Consider the following 25,932-nt stretch of genomic DNA (forward strand, 5'->3'; position numbering starts at 1 on the left):
TAGACGTTTGCATTAATCCCAAATTCACTGTCACAGATTTAAACTACAGCCTGGAAATAGAGCCTTGGGCTCTATTCTAATGTCAGATCCATGGCTTATATAGCTGTAGGTGAAAGATTAGTGGAGGAATTGTCACAAATGACAGTGATTGGTGGAGGGGGAGGGGGTGTCCCAGGTTTGCAAATTGAGAATTAGCCCTGGAAGAATAGTGCAAAATATTTTCTTCCTGTTCAAATATTGTAATGACTTGTTTTAAACATGTTTGCATTCTGTGAAAATTCTATTGAACACATTTACTGATTCACTGAAACAGCAAACTTAAAAGTAAATGCCAAAGAACATTTACACAAAGCAAATTTCAAAATCATACTCACAAGTATTTGCACGAAGAATTTAACTCCAAGAGTTATATTCATCCAATCAATCAATCAATGAACTGAAGAATATCATGCAATCTACATGTTCATGTGAAATATAATGAACCACTTGTTACAGAGGCAATGGTGCCCACTTGGTTAGAATAGACACACACTATTTCAATCATTCATAAAAGCATTTCAGTTTATTTTTCAATGGATTAAAAATAGATTATCTGGATTCTCTTTTCTAGGGAGAAGCATGATTCACAACAGCTGACTAGACAATATGCTTTAATACACAAGTGAGACAGCAACAGAAAAGTAGTGAGAACAGTCTCTTAAGAAAGTGCAGTTGTTGATGGGAAATGTAAACAATCTTCAACTGATTTTTGGAGAAGCCCGGGCGTATTATTGCTTGCTGCGAGCTGATGGGCAATCTGTCACTAAGGGATGTGACTCACAATCTAAAGGCTCCAATTCAGCTGTTTCCCAAGAAGTTTTGCAAGCGAAACACTGCATACCCAGCATCTGCTTCCTTTCCCAATTTTAAAAAAAAAAAAAAAAAAAAAGAAATCCATTGCTAGATAATCCTGTATGCTTTTTCACCAAGGCCAAAACCTATATTTCTACACCAGAAAGAGGAATATTTCTTTACTTTTGTTTCTGAAAATTCCATTGAATGATAGAAAGAAATCCCCTGACAATCTGTGTGAGAAAATCCCTGGTATTTTTAAATTTAGGAAGAGGCAGCTGGTACTATTACATTTATTAAATACACAAAACTAGATCTTCAGTGAGTGTAGCACCCCAAGTCTGATCTTGCCTTCATATATATTCTAGGGCACAGATCCTGGAGATATGAAGAGCAAGATCAGTCTGATGACTCCTCAAGATGAAAGCATTCAGTGCATTCCAACTATTACTCATCTCTGCACTATTAATATTTATCAGGCAGCAAAAGGGCCAGGTTGTGGCAGTAAAGCCAGGCTTTTGGTGCTACAGAGCCCCTCACCCCAAGCAAAAGCTTCTGTATGAATTGAATTGTGCTTGCTCAGCATCTCAGGATTAGCCCAGCATTGCAGGAACATGCTGATTTCTCCAGACATGACTAATGCACTCATAAATAAGAACAGAAGTTAATAGCAGAGAGTGACCAAAATTTCTGGCACTAGGTCAAACCCTCCAGAAAATAGAGATGCTAAGGAGCGTGGGTTTTTTGATGATACACACACATCAGGAAAGCCTGTGAAAATGCTTTAGGTCTTGTCTACACTATTGTGTAAGTTGACTTAAGGTACACTACATCAGTTATGTGGATAATGGACCTGAAGTTCATACAACTAAGGCTACAGCTACATTATGGCTACGTCTACACGTGCAGCCAACATCGAAATAGTCTATTTCGATGAATAACGTCTACACGTCCTCCAGGGCCGGCAACGTCGATGTTCAACTTCGACGTTGCTCAGCCCAACATCGAAATAGGCGCAACGAGGGAACGTCTACACGTCAAAGTAGCACACATCGAAATAGGGATGCCAGGCACAGCTGCAGACAGGGTCACAGGGCGGACTCAACAGCCAGCCGCTCCCTTAAAGGGCCCCTCCCAGACACAGTTGCACTAAACAACACAAGATACACAGAGCTGACAACTGGTTGCAGACCCTGTGCCTGCAGCATAGATCCCCAGCTGCCGCAGAAGCAGCCAGAAGCCCTGGGCTAAGGGCTGCTGCCCACGGTGACCATAGAGCCCCGCAGGGGCTGGAGAGAGAGCATCTCTCAACCCCCCAGCTGATGGCCGCCATGGAGGACCCAGCAATTTCGACGTTGCGGGACGCGGATCGTCTACACGGTCCCTACTTCGACGTTGAACGTCGAAGTAGGGCGCTATTCCTATCTCCTCATGAGGTTAGCGACTTCGACGTCTCGCCGCCTAACGTCGAAGTTAACTTCGAAATAGCACCCGACGCGTGTAGACACGACGGGCGCTATTTCGAAGTTGGTGCCGCTACTTCGAAGTAGCGTGCACGTGTAGACGCAGCTCTGGAGAGCAACAGCCATACCTGGTGGGTAACCATGTAACTTTGTGGGATACATATGGGACACTTCTGGAGGCTAATACATTCGATTTTGAGATATGATTCTTCCACGCTGGTCTTTATTCAAAATTTTAAATTCAAACTTGACACTATACCCAGCTGTTACCGACATTATGATATTGATATTAGAGCTCCCTAATTCGAACTAATGATATTTACAGTGAAGTTAGTGATATTTTACTATCGAACTAAGTGCCTTACATTTGAATTTATCTTGTAATGTAGACATAGCCTCAGCTGACTTACTGAGGTGTCTACACTGTGTTGTGTTAATGGAAGACAAACACTCTTCTGTCAACTTTCTTTACTCCTCTCATTGTGGTGGAGTATCAACTCGACTGGAAAGTGCTCTGAATCGATGTAATGGGTCTTCACTAGATACTCTAAATCAACCCCGATGCATTGATTGCAGCACTGTCAATCCTGGATAAGTGTAGGCATGGCCTTAGGTGAACAGCAATGCACATTAACCTATTACACACAGAAGTCAACAGCTAGAAATGGCAGCAACAGGAGTCTATTCTGGTTGGGGTCAAAAATAGTCACAGGGAGTTGAGGGTGATGAGAACTCTTCAAAAGACCTTCAGAACTGGGCCCTTTGATAATCATGCTTCATGCATTTATGGTATGATGCAAGTCCTGACTCTTGGAAAGATGGCCCTCATGATACCTTCTAACCCAGGGGTGGGGGCTCTCCAAGAATTTGGAAGATGGTGCCATATTTTTCCATGGAGAGGGTGTGGGGTCTGGAACAGGGGTTGGGTGTAGAGGGGAGCTTGGGGTAAGGGTCTGGGGTGCAGACGGGGGGGTGGGGTCTGAGAAGGCGTTTGTTTGAAGGAAGCAGTTGTAGCTGGGGACAGGAGACTGAGGTGCAGGGATTTGGGTTGTGATCTAGGGCAGGGGATTGGGGCAGAGGGTCTGGGAAGAGCTATGGGTGCACAGAAGGAGGGACAGAGGATTGGGAGGAGGGAGGGGCTGGGATGGCAGAGGCAGGTTCTGGCTGGGAGACGTACCTGGGTGACTCCCAGCCAGCAGCCCGGCAGGTTTCTTAGGAGGACTCCCTTTCTGCTTAGCAATGGCAGGGGTCTTGTGCATCTGTGAATAGCTACAAGCCTGAGGGGTGCTTCATGTGTTGCCTGTGCTTCAAAAACAGGCAGCTGTCATCAGGCAGAAGCCAGCCAATGGGGATTGTGCTGGGGGCAAAGGCAGCATATGAAGACAAATAGGGCCCAGAAGGTGCTTTTCTGAGTGGTGTGCAGGGAACCTAGCTGAGGCTCCCCACTACTTCCAAGGGCTAGATGCAGTGGCTTGGAAGGCCAGATTCTGCCCATGGGCTGTATTTTGCCCAGCCCTGTTCTAACCCTATGGCAGCGATCATCAGTAGCCCAACCTACATTGGTCTTAAGGAGATTGTTGACCAAGTACTGGTGGCCCTCTGTGCAGGGGTGAATTTCACTCCTACATGAATGAACAGGAATAAAGCAAGATCACTATGGTTAAAGGATGATTATTGCTCAAAGCACTCATGGAATATAACCAGGCCACTTTTCTCTGTTATGAAACACACTCATGCAAGGCTGCTTTGTTCAGGGAGGTGTAAAGAGACAGTGGTGCAAGTAACAGAAGGAAAAAAAAAACAAAGTAATTTCCTTTTCGAAAGAAAAATTGAAAAACAAAGACAATGCTAGAAGCAACATCCACATCCATTCATATTTGAATAGCAATATTGGAGCAAGCCCCCATGTGAATACAAATTTCAGCTCCCATACATATCTGTAACAGCTAGGACTCCCAGGCTGAAATCACATCTCATGCAAACATCCTGGCCAGTAGAAAAATAAATATTGGCTAACACTGCAAAAAGCTTAAAATAGGTCATACGCTTCAGTTTAGCACCCACAATATTACCGCTGTAGCAGCTTGCTTCCATTTAAATCAGTGGTGGGCAACCTGTGGCCCACCAGGGTTTTCTGTGTGTGGCCCATGAGACATTTTGTTTACCTTTTCCCATGTACCAGTTGCCAGATTCTGCTGGTTTTCATCCATGTGTTTTTTTCCAACTGGTATAATCAAAGTGACGTGTGCGTGAGGCAAGGGCATGGGAAGTGAGATGTCTGCTGATTGCAGACTGACTGTGAGGGCTGTGGGCTCCCTCTGCATCCAGTCAAAGCTCTGCTACAGTTCAACTGGCACACCCTACTAATTCTATGTACGCAAACGCAGTTAGCAAAACTACCCTATCCCAGGAGACTGTGTTGGTTAGGACAATCTTGTGGCCCACTAAAGCTGCGTCTACACGTGCACGCTACTTCGAAGTAGCGGCACCAACTTCGAAATAGCGCCCGTCGCGTCTACACGCGTCGGGCGCTATTTCGAAGTTAACTTCGACGTTAGGCGGCGAGACGTCGAAGTCGCTAACCTCATGAGGAGATAGGAATAGCGCCCTACTTCGACGTTCAACGTCGAAGTAGGGACCGTGTAGACGATCCGCGTCCCGCAACGTCGAAATTGCTGGGTCCTCCATGGTGGCCATCAGCTGGGGGGTTGAGAGATGCTCTCTCTCCAGCCCCTGCGGGGCTCTATGGTCACCGTGGGCAGCAGCCCTTAGCCCAGGGCTTCTGGCTGCTTCTGCGGCAGCTGGGGATCTATGCTGCAGGCACAGGGTCTGCAACCAGTTGTCAGCTCTGTGTATCTTGTGTTGTTTAGTGCAACTGTGTCTGGGAGGGTCCCTTTAAGGGAGCGGCTTGCTGTTGAGTCCGCCCTGTGAGCCTGTCTGCAGCTGTGCCTGGCATCCCTATTTCGATGTGTGCTACTTTGACGTGTAGACGTTCCCTCGCTGCGCCTATTTCGATGTTGGGCTGAGCAACGTCGATGTTGAACATCAACGTTGCTGGCCCTGGAGGACGTGTAGACGTTATTCATCGAAATAGACTATTTCGATGTCGGCTGCACGTGTAGACGTAGCCTAAGAGGAGGGAGGGCCACTCATACAGCCCACTCACTAGCCTAGGTTGCTCATCACAGATTTAAGTCAATGATGAAATTCCCACACAATGTAATGGAAGCAATATCAGCACCCTTGTCAGTTCTACCGGGCCTTGTCTATGGGATCCATATATAGGGGTCTTTCCACTGACTCAAATGAGTATCGGGACAGGCCTATACTACTGAACAGTGAGACATTGATGCCTGGAAATGCACCAAGAGACAATGACATGAGGAAATACTTGTAACTGGGATTTTGTTTACATTTAGTTTCCAGATACTACTGTGATGGGTGCCCATACGAACCTGGAAAGCTGGATAAACAGAAATGATATCCTCCTCGTTTTCAATAAAATAAGTGCCTGAAGATATACGCCAGCTTGTGAGCCACAGGCTTCCTCAGTGGCCCGTGTCTACATTTTTTTCTAGTTCATATCTCTCTACAAATTCCTATGTGAAAAAAAATGCATCTACAGTAAAATAATGTGCATGTTTCATTACAAAAAATGCGGACGTGGCTTCAGTGCAGAGCCTAAATCACCATATTAGGTTTTTACATTGAAAACAAATGAGATATTGTGCTGCCTCATGGTAAAAGTCATTAGCTTCATCATCATGGGTGAGGCAACAAACATTACCCATAAAAGTGTCTGAAACCAACAGTAGCACAGTGGGGACAAATGATTTGCTTTCATTGGTGCTCATCAGCCCAATCTAGCTATTGACATCAAAACTCCTGCCAGTAAAACAAAAAAGGAACAGGTTTGAGCACTTGTTAGTTTTCTTAGTCTTCTGAGAGATCTCAATCTGGACATTGCATCTGAAATTGATACTTCTTGGAGAACATGCAACGTTATATATACAGTTAGTTTTCTCGCGTCGTACTTAAACACCTACCTGATTTTCAAAAAAAAATACTTGAGCAGTTAATACCTACCCTCATCTCACAGGATAGGTCTACACAGCACAGTTATTTCAAAATTGCAGCTGTTACATCTACAAAGTTGGCTTATTTTGAAAGAGGTAAGTCTCATTCCAGGAGGAATAGCGCCTATTTCAAAATAGCTATTTTGAAAGAGAGGCTGTTTAGACAGGGAATAGAGACTATTTCGAAATAAGCCTTAGTGTGTCCAATGGCTATGTTTTGAAATAGTCTCTAAGCACAATACAGCCTATTTCAAAATGGTTGAGGGCTATTCTGAAATGCATTTTGTGTGTACCAGCATTATTTCAAAATAAACTGTCAGGTAGGTGCTTAAATATTACAATAGCAACTAGACGCCACAGCCAAGATCAGGGCCACATTGTTGTAGACGCTGTGCAAAGATATAGTTGGAGTCTTCCTTGGCCCTGAAGAGATTTTAATCTAAATACACAGAACAAACAGGGAAACAGACACAGAGAGGTGAAGCAACTTACCAACGGTCACACAGAAGGTCAGTGGCAGAGTTGGAATAAAACCAAGGGTAATTAAGATCCAGCATACTGTCCTAGCCACTGGATAAGACTGTCTCTCATTGCTCTGATGCAGAAATATGGATGTAGGATCCAGGACCCAACATTAGGCTCCTGTTTTGGAAGTTGGTGGCTCTGAAATATGGCAGTCTGGAGAGCAGGGGCAGGGACAGAGAGCAGTGAGTTCATTGTTCACCCTGACCATGGAAGCCTTGATAAACATGTTTGTTCCTAGCATAGACAGGGTTTGTCTCTCCAGGCACATGAACATTTGGTTTATTACAGCCCAATCTTTGACCAAAGCAACACCGAAACATTAGGAATGGAACAGTATACAGTGGAGTCACAAAGAGCCCAGCTGCCCTTAACTTCACGTGGCCTGTAGTAGCAATTTTCACCCTTTTGTGTAGATGAAATATAAGGGCAATATTTTGCTTGCTTCCTCATGGCATAAAGAAGTGTTTTTAGTGGGAGTTTTGTACATATTCTATCTGTTTCATTGTAAAATACAGCCTTTAGGGATTGTAACTGAGGCCATGAAGTAATTGGACGAAACCTAGCTTCAAGCAACATGCCTACCTGACACAGACAAAGAAATAGGGTTATGAGAATTAAAAAAAAAATCCATATGACTCCAGGCTCCATAAAGCAATGAAACTATGTGCATGACTCCTTATGATAGTCTTGAATGCACATATAGTATAAAGTGTGTCACTAGAATGTCTGCACTGACAGAACAGTAGAAAGCTAAGAATGAGTAATGCTAGCTACACACACTACACAACATAAATGAAAAAGGTCATTCAGCTGGGATTAAAAATAGTAATTTTTCACATTCCATTTTTTTCAGAATTATACGGCACAGTTTATTTTGCTGCTGCTTATTTATACAGTTTCAGGACAGTTTGTTCATTCTTTCCTCTCTGCATTTTCAAAGCTTTCAGAACACCACCCCCAACCTTCCCTCAAACAAACAAACAAACAAACAAACACAAAAATAAAACAGCAACTTTAACGGGTTGTTTAGTGATTCAATGTAGACTTATGCTAATAGTCTTAATTATTACCTAGGCCTAGTTAAGGTTAATATGAAACCACATTGATTTTTGACCCTTTATACCAGCTGAGTAGCTGTCCTTTTGAGTTATGACTGGTAGGCCACTGTCTCCGGTACATTGTATTAATGTCATTCATTAAGACGACAAGAATAACCGAGCTAGAATCCTTATGACAGTGAATAACAGTAAGTGGATTCCCACAATTATCTATACAAGCTAGAAACATAACCCTAAGTTTTTAAGTAACACATCAATAGAAGATGTATTTCTTGCAGTTAACTTTTGAGTGTTTAAAGCGTTACTCTCTGACAGTCACCCAGCTATCCTCCAAGGTACAGAATGTTAAGGCACAGGCATCCATTCAAACAGTATGAATTTTGGACCCCTGAAGATAACTTGTGACATGATAATAAGACTTTTGCTCCCCCCAAAGAGATTGGTTAAGTAGATGAGTGAGCAGTGAGAAGACATTACTGCAATGTCAAAAATGAACATACAAAATCCAAATCACTACATTTCTTTATGGAATTGGAAAGTACAGTGTGCATCAGACCAATGAGAGAATTCTAATGGAGCGAGGTGACAACATTAAAACAATTCTACTAGAATACTGTTGTGGACACTTTGCTTTGTAAAATAGACTTAATAAACAATAATCATATTCGCAAACCTAAATTTTGATTTTTTCTAAAATAAAAACATGATTTTTTCCCTTGGATTAGTTGTGAGATAGATAGAATCCATCTAGTCTCAACACTGTCACTGTACAAACAGGTAAAACAGCAATTCAGGCTTCTTCCCTCTGTCTTACCTAACCCCAGATCTGGAGGACCCACTTCTAGGTCTGAGAATTCAGGCTCCATTTCCATTCTTTCTTTGGTCTTTATGCTGAGACCATCACCAAGGCTGCCTATTGCAGGTTTTTTAACCATTTAGATCTAGGCAGAAGCCGTGGATGCATTTTTGAGATTACTAAATAATCATTAGTTGTTAACAGTTTTCCTTTAGCACCAACCCAAGCCAACCATTCAGAAGCAAAACATTATACCCATTAGAACAGCATGACTGCTGCCAGAACCACCCCTTCTGGTTAGAGAGTTCCCTTTAAAGCAGCCTCCTTCTGTTCTCCCCTTTCAGACTCTCCACAGCCTCTCTCCTGTAAGACCTATAACCTGGAGCTGGTTTAATGCCCAGTTTAACCAGTCAAGTGCATCATTGCACTCCAGAGGCTCATACTCATCTCTGGTTCTCTTGTCATCCACAAGGAGTAATTCTCCTGCCACAGCCTGCTTTTCACAGGGTCACCTATCACAGCTGTCTCTCCCTGGTGTTCAGCCTTCTGGCTCCAACCTCCCTCTGATGCCATTGTCTCCTGCGTTCTGAGGGCGAAGGGAGTCCAGTATGACCCTCCTCCAGAATACTCCTCCTGAATGGCCGATGGGGAGTACTACCCCACTCAGTACTACAGGGCTGTTGGTATTAGGCCTTAAAGAAATAGCATCCTGATATTTTCCTCACATCCAACTCCTATTTCCCCTCTTCAGCTGCCAGGCCATTACTTGGCCTTTTGTTCATTCCTAATCTTTTGCCCCTCCCTCCCCGCTTGACTCTGAAAGAGCCTGTACACCCCAATACCTCCTGCTACCAACCACCATCCACAACCTTTTTACATCTTATTCCTCTGAGAAGTCTTATAGGTTACACATCTGTGATGCTGCAAGCTCCCCCTTGACTAAGGCTGTTAAATCAGATGAAGACTGACCATTTTCTCAACATGCTTCCAAATGCCTGACCGAACAAGGGTTTTAAAGCACATGCCAAATGTCAGGCACATGCAGTACATCAGACCCCCGAGTTACACGAGGGTTCTGTTCCACACGCTCTCACATAACCTGAATTTTGTGTAAGTGGGGGTCTGGCTTTTTCCTGGGTGGAACACACATTCTGCAGCCAGAGAAGCAACAGAAAGGTAAGTCGTGGGGTGGGGGGGGGCAGTTGGGGAGGGTTAAGCCTGGTGGTGGGTTAGGGCTGCAGGGGGGTCCTGCAGGGGGGTGAGGGGTGGTGTTGAGCTGGAGCTGTGCATGTGGGGTTGGTGAGCTGAAGCCCAGCTCGGGTGGTGAGCTGAGCCACAGGGAGTTTGAACCGGGGCAGCATGCAGGGGGTTTGAACCCAAGCGTGGGGAGCGGAGGCATGTATGAGGGGTGGTGAGCTGGAGCCGCGTGTGGGTGATGAGCCGGCAGTGGGGATGAACTGGGGCTGGGGAGATTAGGCAGAGTCGTGCCTGAGGGGTCGTGAGGTAGAGCCAGAGGTGGGGGTGGGGGTGAGTCAGAGTATGCATGGGTAGTGAGCAGAGCTGGGGGGTGGGGTGGGGTTGAGCCGGAGCTGCGTGGAGCTGGGGTGGGGGGTGGGGGGTTGAGCCAGGGCCAGGGGAGTGGAGTGAGTTAAGTGCAACTGGAAATTGTGCATTTCCAGGATTTACTGTAGGAATCGAGTCAGCCGCGTAAAAGCAGGGTCGCGTAATCTCGATTCATGCGCTCTGAGACCTTACTGTATGCCACTGATTTCACTGGGACTCTTCCTGCGCTTAAAATTAGCACTTACTTGAGGACCTCCCTAAATTGGTGCTTACGTCACTATTTTCCGACAGACACCATATCTTTCTCATAATAAAGGAAAAAGATAAATGGCTACTTACAAAACAGTTGGCAATAGAGGACCTGTAAACTTCTCTTCATGGTATCATCTGGTCCTGCTTGTCTGCCAGTTTATTCATGATTCTGTCTAGAAAATTAATAAAGAATTTTTTATAAAACCTATGGTTTATAGCAAGCAGAAGTCATTTTATTTTCCCTCTTGACTAGAGGCAGCTGCATAGGAAAGTAATATAGGTCAGCAAAAGGGAAGCTGGCTCCCTAGTTTTTATTTTACACATTACATCCAGACTACCCAGACAGTACACTGGTATGGGCCTGGTTGTGGTTAGAAAGGCAACACCAAACTGAGATGACAAAGGAAGGGCACAGACCATCAGCTCTAACAAATTATTCTTGTATCATGCGAGGGACTTGACAAACCCTAAGTATATTAGATATATGTGTGCTCTATAAATATATATTAGATATATGCGTGCTAACATTCAAGATGGTAAAATTGTCCAGGCTGAGGATTTATCTGTGAAAATTCAGCAGATAGCAAATTTATGGCTAAGTTATCAACTGGTCAAAAATACTAGTTTACTATGGAAATGCCAATGGGTGTTTAAACCTCGTATTAAAGGATTATAATTGTTCCATGCAGGCTAAAGAGATACAAACACATTTTTGGCAAACAGCGCGTGATCCTCTGGATGTTAACCGTGGTGCATACTCAAATCCAATCGCAAGGAGTTTGGTGATCTTTGTTTCATTCCAAATCATCATTTGGCCAAATCACAAGACTTCTACTAAGCAGACCCACTTCTAATTGTGGTTTTCAGGAAGACCCACACTGGCATAGCAGAAATAAGTTTCAGATACCTCAGGTATCCATCTGCCTATATAACATTCAATAGTATAGTGCTTTTTGACCCAAAGACTTCATACTAGGGCTACAGGTAGTTGTGCTGCTCAGATAACACAAAGGGGCCAGAACCAGTGGAGACAAAAAAGATGGGATCTGCCCACAGCTGTCCTCTTGAGAAGGCTCCTAGCAAGGGAAGGTTACGCAAATGATGGTAGAGAAGCAGATTGGAGCACAGCACTGTTCTGAAATGTTTCAGCTGGTCCATAGTCAGCCATTGTAATTTAAATCAGCAGCTAGGGTACTCTTTGTGCCAGGGCTTAGGTTGGAGTTGGGTCAGCCAAAGCACCCTTCATAGGAACTCTTCGTTTCTCCTGAGCTGAGCAGATCTTGGAGAAGTATGTTTGCCTGTGGGAGGTGTGGGGCATGGAATGGGAAAAGATTCAGAAAAGGGCAACAAAAATGATTAAGGGTATGGAATGTCTGCCACGTGAGGAGAGATTAATAAGATGGGGACTTTTTAGCCTGGAAAAAAGATGATTAAGGGGTGATATGCTAGAGGTATATAAAATCATGACTGGTGTGGAGAAAATAGATGAGGAATTGTTATTTACTCCTTCTCACAACACAAGAACTAGGGGTCACTAAATGAAATTAATAGGCAGCAAGTTTAAAACAAACCATAGGAAATATTTTTTCACACAATGCACAGTTAACCTGTGGAACTCCTTGCCGGAGAATGTTGTGAAGACCAAGACTATAGTAGAGTTTAAAAAAGAGCTAGATAAATTCAAGGGGGATAGGTCCATGAATGGCTGTTAGCCAGGATGGGCATGGAGGGTGTCCCTAGCCTCTGTTTGCAAGAGGCTGGAAATGGGTGACAGGGAATTGATCACTTGATGTTCATTCCCTCTGGGCCACCTGGCATTGGTCACTGTCAGAAGACAGGATACTGGGCTTGATGGACCTTTGGTCTGACCCAGTATGGCTGTTCTTAATGTTTAAACACACGATCTTTCCTCTCCTCTTTTATGATGCACATTCCTGGCTGGCAGTACTCTGCTGTGTAATTTATGCACCAACTGAAAAAGGCATGCCTAGCTGCAAAATGTGTTTTCAAAAAACTTGCATATTTTTCCTTTAAATTACATAAAATTAATCACAGTCATATTGTTCAGCTCAAGGTTAAAATAAGTGCTTCTGATTTACGCACAAGGCAAATGTAGTTCCAAACATCACTGAGACAGGCAATGTGGGGTGGAAGGAAACGAGATAATATTATTTTAACAGGACCCAGTTCTTGTTGCTGAAAAAGAGACAGGCTTTTGACCTACACAGAGCTCTTCTTCAGCTTTTGACCAACAGAAGTTGGTCCAGGAAAAGATAGTACTGCACCCACTTTGTCTCTATAATAGGCTGGGACCAACACAGCTATAACACCACTTCAAACATTGTCAATGTCATAGTTGGTACTTAAAGAAAGAAAATAGCATTCACATTCTAACACTGATTGGGAATTATACATAGGACATGGAACACCGAGGGCATTCTCCAAAATTCTTCTCAACACCCCTTCCCACCCCCATCCCTTCCCAGGGCTCTAAACAGCACTTGATATCCCATAGCAGTGGATCCCAAACTTTTCACTAGTATGAACCCCCAATCTCTCCTCAAACCATTTGTAGACCCCTATCAAAGCCATTTCTATTTTTTATGATAAATAAAAATTTTCTTTTTTTTCCCCACAGATCCCCTGCCATACTGGCACAGACCTCAGGTTGGGAACTACTGTTCTATAGTTTTCAGTTCAACCTTTCTCATCATCCAGACTACTGAAGGCATTCAGGAGTCTTTTTAACACGCCCTATTACAAATCCTCAGGGTTTATTTAAGAGATGATCTTGAAGACACCAGGTACATCAGCCAAGGCAATAAATGGCACTTCTTCAGTGAATAAATGCCAAAGGAGTTTATGAAGACAGAAGAATCATATTTGACTGAATCTGAAGGTCTCCTGAGACTGCCACTTGTATTGCCTCTGTTGTGCAATGGAAGAAGGTAGAGTCCTAGTTATGTTATCAGATACAGCAGTTTACAAACTATGGCTGTGTCTACACTACAAGATAAAAGCAAATTTCAAGGAGTTAACTCAGTATTAAAACATCACTATCTTCACAGTTACTACTATTATCTTGCTTTATTGAGCCATAATACCAATTACAAAATATCGATATTACAGGACAGGTATAGCATCATATTCATGTCCTTAATTTGAATTTATGAGCCTCCAGAAGTGTTCTGTATGTATCCCACAAAGCTACGTGGCTGCCCTCCATATATGGCAGCTTTGTTGTGCACTGCTCTCCATCCAGGTGTGTGGGAAGAAGGCCACAAGAAGCCTGCCAAGTTTTGACTGAATTTGAATTGGAATTCAGCAGCCCACCCCTGCAAATAAAAAGGGCGCCCATTATGAAAAAATTCCTTTGCCCATCGCATCTCATCACATTGGTAGGAATTTTCAGTAGCCCTCCACTGCAATCATGAGCACTCAGGTAAGTGATCTGCCTAGCACTTCTCAAGCTTGCAAGAGAACCCTAGCTTGGACCCACCAAGAGATTCTGGATTTTATTGCCATTTGGGAAGACCAATTGGTGGTAAAGAGACTTCCGGTGGTCAATAGAAATGCAGCAATCTACGAGCAGATGTCGCACAAGATGACCCCCTGATGTTGCTCCCGGGACTCTATGCGATGCCAGGTGAAGGTGAAAGAACTCTGGCAGACCTATCAAAACGTCTGGGAAGCCAACCAGAAATCAGGAGCAGCTCCACAGACCTGCTGCTATTATCAACAGCTGCACATGCTTATGGGAAGCAACCCCACCAAAGAACCCAGTCTGAATTATGACACTTGTGGAGTTCCACTGGTATGGAGTTTAGAGTGAGCCCAGAGGAGCTCTGGGTGGCTCAGAGGAAGAGGGCAACAAACAGGGAACAGAGGAAGTTGTGCCAGACAGCCCAGAGCTCTTCACCATAGACCTGGAACTGGTCCCCTCCATGGCGTTCAGCTCCATGCTGGTCCCCAAGCCTCCCAGACCAAGCGGTTCAGGAGAGTACTTAATCTGCATGCTAGAAGCAGGTTGGGGGTGGGTTTAGCTATAGGGTTGTATATGGCTTTAGGTTTGTTAGTGATGGTTCTGTGCCCCTCACAACAGTGTGTTAATGTTTCTTGGGATGGAGCCCTTCTCCTTTTTGGAGATCTCTTCGAAGGCCTCATCCAGGAACTCTTGTATTTTTTTCACAAAGTTGTTGGGCAGGCCTGACTTGTTGTGGCTTCCACAGTAGCACACCTGGACACTCCACGCAACCAGATAGAAATCTGGTGTCGCACAGCATTTTAGCAAATTTTCCAGGCTTTTAGTCACACGGCAGGAGTAGCTGTTCTTTCTCTATATCTGCTAGTTTTAGGAGGGTGATGTCTTCTTTGGCAATCTGCAGAAGCATGAGAATTCGCACCTGGGTTTTACTTATTTATTTTTTTAAAAACATGCTTCCTGCCTTTTTACATTTACCTGCAGCAGCTGGCAGGCGCTCCATTCCCCTTGCCCCACCCAATGCAGTCTGCAGGCTCAGTGGGGCTTCCCCCCGCCCAATGTCCCTTTCCAAACAGCTCTTCTTTTCATTTGTCAGGAATCTCCTGTGCCCCATGGTTGCTGGGCATTTCCCCTCCCATATCGCTTTCCCTCAGCATTCCTTGTGACTTTTCAGGACTCCCCAGAACCATAGAGCTGGGCATTTCCCCTCCCATGTCTCTTTACATCCAGTCTTTCTTTGGATTATTTACTTTATTTTTCTTTACATTTCTTTCATTGTACATAGAACCTTCCCCACGCAGCCGTCCATGTGGCTGTAATCATGCAGCTTGGTCATTTGGGAGAATTGCTCCAGGAAGGGCCAAAACTTTTTTTTCTGCCCTGACACAGGACACTCCCAGGACACCTGGCAGCTTCCCATGCTTTACAGCCCTCCCCTTCCTCCGAAAAGTGGACAATTGCTTATAGCTTACCATGTCCACAAAGAAATGTGCTGGAGAAGTGATGACAAGTGATGCATTATGAAAACACGCTTACTGTCCCATCCTTAATAAGCCACGTGTGTCCTTCAAAAAGTTAACTTTCCCTGATGGTAGACACAGAGACCCATTCATTGCACTTCAAAGCACATTATATAAATTGTATTGTAATTTTGACTTCATTTTCCAGAGCCAATGTCCAGCATAGCAAAGAAGAATAGAAGATGACAGAAATGCCAACAAGATCTTATTCTACAGCATATGGAAAAGATTGAGTCAGAGCACACCAAGCTGACAAAGGATGCTGCTCAGTGGTGTCATAGTGCAGCTCAGTGGCATCACAGTCCAGCAAAGTGTAACTAGCGAATGCTTGACCTCCAGCAGCAGCAAGTGGCAAAGCAGAGTGAGGCCACAGAAAAGCTGGTAACAGCAGTTATATAGCAAACAGACATCCAGAGCTCCCTGCTGCAGCTGCAGAGGAAATCTCAACCCAGCAGTGCAGGAGCCGATACCTGCTGGCTGGAGTCCCCTGAGGAGAGGTCACCCACCCTCCTGTCGGCACAGTCCCCAAAAGCTTGGAGGGAGGGCAAGGACAGCCTGCAGCTCCAGCCCCCAGGGCCACTGCAAAAGGCTATTCAAGCAACTTTGGAATTCCAGATGGATGGGAATGTCTCCTGCCTGGATTCACAAATGTTGTGCAAAGCACCACATGCTGTAATCACAGTGAGGACATTACCTTCAGAAAGTTCCAAATGTGTCAATAAACATCTGAACCTCGCTTTTAATTGGCCAAAGGGGCATTACACCACAATTCTACACCTGCTGAGTCTGTGATTGAAGTTTTCCAGTTAGGAAAGCCCTGGGCAGCAAAGCCATCCACTGTTGCCTCCCAGGGTCACAGTCTTCCTCAGGAGATGCCAACAGATTGCATGGGCCACCTTCATCACCATGGACCCCACTGTAGATCTGCTCACCCCAAACTGATTTGCCACTGACCAGTAACTGTTGGGTGCTGCAAACTTCCACAGTGTGATTGCCACTCGCTTCTGAACCGTTAAAGCCAGCCTCAATTTTGTGTTACTGTGCTTCAGGGCAGGGGCCAGCACACCACAAAGTTCCACAAAAGTGGACTTGTGCATGCAAAAGTTCTGCACCCACTGCTGGTCATCGCAGGACTCCAAAGTGATGTGGTCCCACCTGTGTACACTTGTCCCATGAGTCCAAAACCACAGCTACACTGTCAACAATGTATGAAGGGCAGCCTGCAGCTGTGAATTCTTGGACCGCACTTGGGAGATCTGCTCTTTCAAAACATCGTTGTCATCATCAGCAGCAGCACCATCATGATACTGAACCATCACCGAGCTTTGAAATTGAAGGAAAAATTGTGCAACGGCCAGTGTGGTTGCTGAAACGGTGTGTGCTGTAAGTTGGAGCGTTTGGGGATCCATGTTTGCCCTAGAATGCCTCAGCAGGAAATGGCATCATCTTCAGTTTGTTACTCATGCAGTTACTGGTGCTCTGAATTCTGGGACAGTGCTTGGAATTCTGGGATTCAAATCTCAAACGTGCACAAGCAACCGGGGCTAAGGCACTGTGAGGTAGGTACACACAATGCACCGTTCCCACTGTCAAACTTGCACAGGGCAATGGAGACGCAGAGACTTGACACGGAAAAAAGGTGGCTCAAATTTCAAGCAGCTTTGTAGACAATTTGAATTCATAATATCAAGGTTAAATAATAGAAATTACAAAAAATTGAATTTACCTTGTAGTGTAGACGCAGCCACAGTGCCACTCACTCTTGAACTTTTCCCCTCCCCACTTAGACAAAGTAGCTCTGAGTAAAATGAGGAATCTTTAGTAGCTTGGATAGTGAAAACCGTGTGTGTTTTTTTTCCATAAATTAACTATCCCAGATTTTTTTTTAATTACATTGAAACGAGGTTCATGATGATGTTGGTGAAACCAATATATCATGAAAACCCACTGAGGAGTGACCCATTTTTACTTTGGCCCAAATAGCAAACAAAGAGAAGAGAAAGGAAGATTTTTTAGAACAAGCAGGTGCTTTCCTATTTATATCTAAGCAAGCAAGCCCCGAGGCTCTGACTCATTGAAGTCAAAGACAGAAGACCTGGGTCTGCATGAATAAACAGACATCATATAGTTCGTTACAATATTTTCCAAATAGACAGTTGACACCATTCTATGATTAGCATAACTTAATGAATAATATATTGACCAAAATATACACAGCAGAAGATTTTCACTGCGCAAACCACTTATATCTCCATTGCTCTGTTTACAGCCGATATACAACAGGATTTTTTTAAAGCCTGATTAAAGCAAAGTGATATAAATGAAAGGAACCCACATACACACAAGCTACTCCATCACAACCCTGAAATCAATGTAATGTGCCAATTATTTTGAATTGTGCTTGGCCATTGGGATATAATATTGCTCTTTTTTTCTCTTTTACTGCCTGACAACATTATTTACGTTTCTTTACTAGCCCCATTCTATTGCTATCTAGAGTGTTTACGGACAGTAAATTCCATCTTGGTTTGCAAAATGAATTATATGCTCCTGTATATTTACATAAGTCAGAAACTGCTCTTTTTAAATGGGTTAAGATAATTTGTGCCTCTCTGGAAGGCAGGAACTAGACTTATGAAAGGTGAAAACAAAATCGAACAGGGTTTTAGTAACGTTTGCATAAAATTCCATGACGTGAACTGAGGAAAGATCTGTGAGCCAAACCCAGCCTTGATTTTATGGCTGAATGGAATGAGTTGAAGTCATTGGAGTGAGTCAAGGCAAAATTTGGACATGCCTGGGGAAGAAAAGAAATATTGTGTATGTGTGGGGGGAAACCTAGCATTTTAAATTCACTTGGTCTTTTTGGGGTATCTGTGAGGGAGGCAATATTTTTCTCATACCTCAGAATTGTGACTTTTAATGCAAACAAAACATGCGACAATAGCAAGGACAAAACTGCAAGGAGACTGTCATCTGTACAAAGGGAATCTTGGCACAAATTTGGAACCAAAAATCCATCACGAGTTTTTAAACAGAAGTACTGAAATTTGGAAATCAAAATGAACGAGGTTGGTTCTCCAAATAGACTGACAGAGCCTATAACCCTTACTTATACTGAATAATATTTACTCATTTGAGTAGCCCCACTAACTGTCTGCACTGGGACTAGAAATAGTGAGTAAGGGCAGTGTGGAAGGACAGCACCAAGTGGATAGCTTTGCAGCTGGGATCCACAGCAGATGCAATGGCCTTGGAAATGTTACACATTTCAACTATTGAAATTGTTCTGTCCTCCTAGGAAAGTTCTGAATCTTAAATCTTTTTCAAATGCAAACAGTTATGAGATGTCTAAGGCCAGGGGCGGGGTGGGGAAGTGGAGAGGAACCACATCCACCATCATTCCAGAACTACGCCAATACCTTCTGAAGTTGTTAGGAACAGTGTATAGCTAGTGTGGATCAGCCAGGTGGCTTTGGAAAGAATACATATATACAACTTCAATTCAAAGTTGCTAAACAGCATGATGAGGACAGTAGAGTACTCTGTAAAAACTGACGTGAAAGTATAAGTTGGAAAATGAAATGCAGATAGGTATGAACAGGTAGAGAACTTGAGACTATTAAGATGGCAAAGTCTCAAGCAATCATAGGTTAAAAAGGGCCAGAATTAGGTTACTTGTGTAACCTCCATTTGGCCCCTTTCTGCATATGCATTATGATGCACTCTAATTACAGGAGGGCTATGAAACAGGCTGTTATGATTCTCCAAGTGCAGCCTGAGAGAAGTGACAGAAGCCACCTCAACACCCAGCTTTATCCTGTCCCAGAGACAGCAACAGTCCATGGCCAGCTGTATGATATGCTACAGAGGTGATCTGCCATAAGGACTGTTCTGTATCCAATCACTTCTATTTTCATGGGACAAAATGAAGATCATCCATCTGTGCCAGCAGCCAGGCTTTCTTTTGGCTCCTGTCCTGACACTTGTTTACCAGAGGTCTAGGATGTCGACAATAACCAAATTGAACTGGAGAGAACCCTTGGCAGGTTTTTCTATTAGCTTGGCGGGGAACGGGAGGTTAGATTCTGGGTGGTAGCAGGGAGGGCTATGCTAAGTATTATTTTTTTAAATATTTGTGCACATGAACAAGGGAATTTCCACAGACAGGGACAGTTTCTGTTCTTAGGTGGGGCAAAGTATTCCCAGAGTAACTCCGTGGTCTAGAAGTGAAATTGAAACTCATTTTCAGTGCACAAGCTGCGTCAGAGGTGAGAAGCAGACAACCGGCGTAAATGAACCAAATAAACTCAATTTTCAAAATGTTTTCATTTTAAAATAACTTAAGCTGTTTTTAGAAATCCCGATGTGGTTATCTGGATTTGTGCTTGTGTGTACAGAACATTCATTTTAACATAACTATATGTCTATGGGGGAAAAAAGTCAAGAAAATACTAAAATGTTTGTTTTAAAAATAACAGTTTTAGTGTTTTGTGAAGCATTATGAGCCTCTCTTAGGATACAGGCTGTTATAAATAAATTAAGCTGGGTCTACACTTGCCCCCAACTTTGAAGGGGGCACGTTAATCAGGACGACAGGAGATTACTACTGAAGTGCTGCGGTAAATACGTTGTACTTCATTAGGCTAATTCTCCCCTGCAGCAGCTTCGAAGCTTCAAACTTCGAAGTGCCGGCATGCATGTAGCCGCAGGCACTTCCAAGTGCCCATGGTTACAAGCATGCCAGTACTTCGAAGTCTGAAGCTTCGAATTTGCTGTGGGGGAGAATTAGCCTAATGAAGTGTGGCGTATTCACTGCAGCACTTCAGTAGTAACCTCCCATCACCCTGATTAACATGTCCCCTTCGAAGCTGGGGGCAAGTGTAGGCCCAGCTTTAGGGTTAGGCCAACATCTTTTTAAATGGGTACCTAAAGCTAAGTTATTAGCTCCATATGAAAGCTCCTAAGTGGCCCAATTTCAATTGTGTTGAGCACCAAGTTGCTCCCAGCCGAGCTCTTCTCTGAAACTCAGGTAATTTCTAATTATGGACTTTAAGCTTGTCTAAATTACAAGCTGCACCGCTATAACTAAAGGTGTATTTTAAACCAATGTAATTAAGCCAGTCCTCGTTTATGCATAAGACATCCCAACTGATTTAAGAGTGATTATTTCCATTTAACGCCATCCATTTTTAACAGATAAACTGGCAAGAGTTTGTAGACAAGGCCTCAGGTGCCTAATTTTAAGTGCCCAAGTTCCAAAGCGTTAGCGGAAACGTTGTGGGTCTGAGAAGGCCCAACGTGCCGTCACCTTTGCAGTGTGAGCTGCTGCACATACAGTGCAACTCACCCCGGATGATGAATAGACTTGTGAAATCCCTACAGACAGCTGGTAATGTTGTCTTTCACAGCAAGTGATCTCCCGAGTGCCTCAGCTAAATTAAAAGAGGACAATGAAGACATAATGATGAATAGAAGACAAAAGACTCCAATGGAGCTGACAGCTCCCTGAACAATCCAGCCGTTCATTATGTTTGAAGGGTGAAAAAAATATCAATGGTGTCTTAAATTAGGAAGAAATGGAGGTGAATGGAAAACAAATGTCAAGACAAGCCTAACCATCACTGGACAGCCCTCTTGCCATTGAGAGCCTGTCAGAGAGAAATCGGGCAACTGCAATAAATGAGAAATTGAAGAAATGATGAAGAGAGGGACTAGCCAAAAAGCAAGACAGTTACAGCCCATTAAGTACCCAGCCACCATAACCAAGCACCTCACCCCTAACTGTTCCTTTCCCTGCTACAGATCGCTCTAGATGGAAAAGCTATTGGTGGAAAAACCTCATCAACAACTGAGAACTACACTATGCCTAGGACTGCAGGGGGAGGGTGATTCCCATGGAGCCCCCAGCCTCCTTTCTTGTGCCCTTACCAAGGGTGAGCCACATGTTGGTCCTTGTGCTTCCAGTGCTGGGATGGCCTGGGGATTCAAATGCTGATGCAATGCTAGAGACCCCATATGAATGGGGGGGTGGGTTGGAAGGTCAGTGTAACAAGGCTGTGCACACTGGCCTGTGAAACTCCATGCAGCACAGGTAAGAGCAAATACCACTCCCTGGAAGAGCACAGAGCAACCACTCTGCCTGCCACTCAGGCAGGTATGGTGCCTTCAGGAACTGCTCCTCGGCCAATAAACCTGCGTGGGCTGAAGCTTAAAGCCACAAGTGTTCTTTCACCCCTTTCTTCTGTGTTCACAGACTACCCTCGACTGATTTTGTTCTCACACACTGCATTTAACAAGTCCTCCAAAAGGATGGCTCTTACAGGAGTACAGTGGCCCTTAACAATACGTTGGAGCCACCTAGGTTCAGTATCAGCCCCATGACAGGAATACTATGGCAACACCAACCTTGCTCCACCTGGGATGATTTTTCTAGGCTACACCAGAATGACAAAGTTTACCTGTTCTGTTTGAGTGATTTGTTGTTGGGCCTCTTTTTTTTTAATTTTAACCTGGTTCCAAAAATCCAGCATTTGGCAAAATTTAAGTCTGAAATCCTTTGGGAGCACTGGTTAAAAGACAGCGAGGTTCCCTGCAGCAAGAGCTGTGTTCTTGTTCAGCGTGCACTCAGTCACCTGGGAGGATTCAGTCCCACTGTTTGTAACACAGATGTATTCAAGCAAACAATATTTACCACCTTACTATAATGTACAACATCTAACTTGTGAATTTTTGCCCCCTCCCCTTCAAAAAGGAAGAGACCCTCCTTTATCCAGATGTTCCCAAATTGCTGGGGCTGGATTCACCCCTCCTGCTGCAGATGGGAGCAATCTGCCAGGCCTTGTCTAAGCGAGCCTTCTTGTACAGCATGGAGCAAGAATTGCCCCTAAGGAGGGCGGGTATCTAACTCTTCTGGGAGCATCACAGCAGCCCAGCTGGCACAGATTGCTTAGGAATGTGCTGGGTCAACATACTTTCCACCCACATTTCTTTCCACTCTTCTCACCTGCTTGACAAGCTCATTAGTTTCTAGGGTTGGGGCTGGGAAGCCGGGAGATGGAACTCAGGTGTATCTTTTCAGGTGAGGAGAGAGAGAGTTGGCAGTTACAGAATTCAGGCTTCTAGGCGCAGTTGGGTATCAAAGCAAATCGGGCCTCATACTCAGGTTGACCATTTGGTTAGCTCATGGTGTGAGGACTCTGGAAGGGTAGGGTTCCATCTGACTGCACTGGTCACACAAGCCTAAGGCTTTCACTGGAGGCCATTGCCCCTTGTGATAATTCAGTGCTTTTGCTTTCCATTCACAGAGGAACTCAGAAGCAAAGTCAACGTGAAAATATATATATATTAATGGAAAAAGCATTGTTCTCTCTCATCTCCACACCCATGTGCGCATGCATGCATCCCTATGGGCTGAGGGCAAGGCCTCACCGATATATCTTAAGCAGCCTCTCTTTCACCATTGCTCCTTAGGGAGATCCCATAGAAAGTTAAGGCCTGTCAGAAGAGGTGCTTATGCCACAAGACAGGCAGCAGATGGATAAATTAAAGCTTATTCACCAATACGTTGGAGGGCTGAAATGGAGAGATACATTTGGGAATTTAAAAGTCAGTCACCGAAGACGGAGCTACGTCCAGTGGCATTTAAGCCATACTAGTGTTTACTTCATACTTCAAGGTCATTACATAAAAAGCATTCACGCTTATTCCTTGAGTTTTGTTTTGCTGCACTTACATGATCCATAAATCCTCTGTTACCATTTAATTTCAAATGAATTAATCATACATTTACCATTCTCAAGGCATTATGCATCAAAGATTAAACAGATTGTCCCACAGGGTATTATCATTTTTTTCTGTACCAAACTAACATTTAATTGCAGCACAAACCACAGAATGCTCTTAGATATTGGATATTGTAACAAATCAAAGGTTGCATAGGACTTTCTGTTTCTCATTATTCTACTTACAAGGGTTATTACACCTAACCTCACCAAAACAATAGGGAAAACTCATTTCCCTGCTAAAATAAAAGTAGTGGCTCCTGTCACTTCAATTCAATGAGAATCCCTACTGGCTATGTGTTTACAGGGCATATGAGACACAGTTGATCAATTTTAATTTCATCCACTACAGAATACTGGTACACGTGTATACTATCAATTTAATTATAGTATTATAGCTGAAAACACTAATGTTAGCTCTGTGTCTGTACAAACAAGCATTCCTGCTATAACCTTTTGTTTGCATGCATTGATCACTTTTTCAAACGATCATGTTTTACGCTAATTTTATTTTTAAGCAGACCTGGTACCTGCTTGATTTTTTTTAAACCCATAGGCTGCGTCTACATGGGCAGGTTCTGTCAACAAAACTGGGCTTTTGTCGACAAAACTCGCCAAGCGTCTACACAGTTAAAGCCCTCTGTCAAGAGTTTGTCAACAAAACTCAGCTGTTCAGTCAGCAGTTATACCTCTGCCCAGTAAGGTAAAACACCTCTGTCAACAGAGTGCCTGTGTAGACACTCCTGTCGACAGAGTGGGCTTCTGGTTCCCCGGGTAGCCCTGTTTGCAGAACGTCTGGTCAGCCATTCTGTCGAGAAAGGGCAGGGCAGTCTATCTGCTCCCTGTGAACAGACCAGCTTGCTCTTTCAAGCCACTTTTATGTGAGGATGCAATCTGTCGACAAGGTACTGCTGAGGTTTCTCTGTCAACAGCGACCTCTGTTGACAGAGACTGCCCGTTTAGAGTCAGCCATAGCTGGGACAAAATTCAACGGTTTTCATCATTAAAAAAAAAGCAAAAACAAAAAAAACAAAAAACAAAAACCAAGAACACAGGTTTTGGCCAAAGTAGGTGGTGCTAGGAAGTTTTAAATTCAGCGTGGGTATAATCCTTAGTGAAGAGAACATTCCGCTATTCCCCTGGAAAAAGATTTTTATTTGATGGAGTACGATAGATTTCAGTGTAATCAGTGCTATTTTAAGTGCCTTCTTACAGGGTCTTATGGGATCTAAAACCCAGGAAAACCTTTTAATATTAAATCAGGTTCAGAATAAGAAAGTTTTGCGTGTCTTAGCCTCACACTTTTCAGCCATGTGAGTCTCCGGCTGCTTGTTGAAATCGTTATGTGCATTGATCCTGTTCTCAGTTCAGAAGACTCTATAGGGCCACCAAGTTGCTTTGCTGCAACATCTCCTAAAGCCCCAGCCAGTAAAAAATCCTTGCAGCTTCTCAGCAATACAGGGGAACAAATAAGATTTCTTTCCTATGTAGGTCACAGCTGAGGTAGCTTCCAAACTACACTGGTGAGGAGTTACACCAGACAAGAGGGCTGCGGCTACACTGCATTCCCCTTTTGGGAGGGAATGCACATGCGGCCACTGGAAATGTAAATAAGGCACTGATTTACCTACTGCATGCCTCATTTGCATAAATGTAGCCACTTGCTGTTCTGGAAGTGCTCATTTTGGGAAAAAGAAAAAAAAAGCAGTATATAGGGGGTTTCTTTGAAAAGAAACCCTGCTTTCAAAAGAACCTGTCTTCCTGAAAAATAGGAGGAAGAAGCATGCTTTCAAAAGCAGCGTTTCCTTTTGAATGAACTGTACCTTCACAGCTTGTTTTTGCCCCCCAAAAACAGCGCTTCCGGAACAGTGAGTCACTTCCATCATGCGAAATGAGGTGCATGATATGTAAATCAGCACCTCATTTTCATTTCCAATCAGCCATATCTGCATTCCCCTTCCAAAAGGGGAACAGAGTGTAGCCACAGCCAATGCATCTTCCCCAGCCACACATCTTATAAGGTTCACAGGAGCAGGGCTCCTTTCTGTGGCCCTTGTAAGGGGTACGAGATGTTATGCCAATTCCCCTGTCTTCAAAGATCTGTGGTAGACAAGCCTCTACAATAGCTCAGAAAAATATCTACAATGCTCAGCAAGACAAATATATCTCTATGCTTAATGTTGTAAGGATTATTGTTTCAGTTCCTTCCAAATCAAGAAATTAGAAGGACAGCGGTTTCTATTAACCCAAAGTCAGCCTGCCCTCTGAGATTCAGGTTGGGTTCTTCATTGCTTACAAATCACTGAACAAAAGGTCAGCAGGATGAATTATGTCATAAGTGACAGCTGTGTAGCTCCAGCAGCTTCAAAGGTGTAATTGATCACAACTTAGTAAACAAGTCTGTTGAGGAAGCACATGCTCAGCTGCATGGGTTCTGCAGTAGTAGATAATAAATCATTTGTCACTAAAAGAAGCAGCTGTGTCTCAAAACACGCACAAAGAACAGATATATTTGCTGAAAAGATGCAATTTTCAGAGTATGATCATAAAAAGATGGTTGAAAGTTGCTAGATTTTTCCATGG

General features: G+C 43.8%; 1 protein-coding gene across 4 annotated transcripts in view; it reads right to left on the reverse strand.

Annotated features, from left to right (window-relative positions):
• TMEM108 (transmembrane protein 108) overlaps window positions 1-25,932 on the reverse strand; it is a 240,635-nt gene that overhangs the window by 117,430 nt on the left and 97,273 nt on the right. For all 4 annotated transcript variants that reach the window (XR_012644242.1, XM_074986107.1, XM_074986106.1 and 1 more), the window contains exon 2: window positions 10,652-10,737. Coding sequence is in view for 3 of the 4 variants with exons in the window: in XM_074986107.1 (XP_074842208.1) it covers window positions 10,652-10,691 (40 nt within the window). In the remaining variant the exon portion in view is untranslated. The remainder of the gene's footprint in view (window positions 1-10,651; window positions 10,738-25,932) is intronic.

The sequence above is a fragment of the Carettochelys insculpta genome, chromosome 2 (assembly GCF_033958435.1).
Source record: "Carettochelys insculpta isolate YL-2023 chromosome 2, ASM3395843v1, whole genome shotgun sequence".
In the NCBI taxonomy this organism is placed as follows: domain Eukaryota; kingdom Metazoa; phylum Chordata; order Testudines; family Carettochelyidae; genus Carettochelys; species Carettochelys insculpta.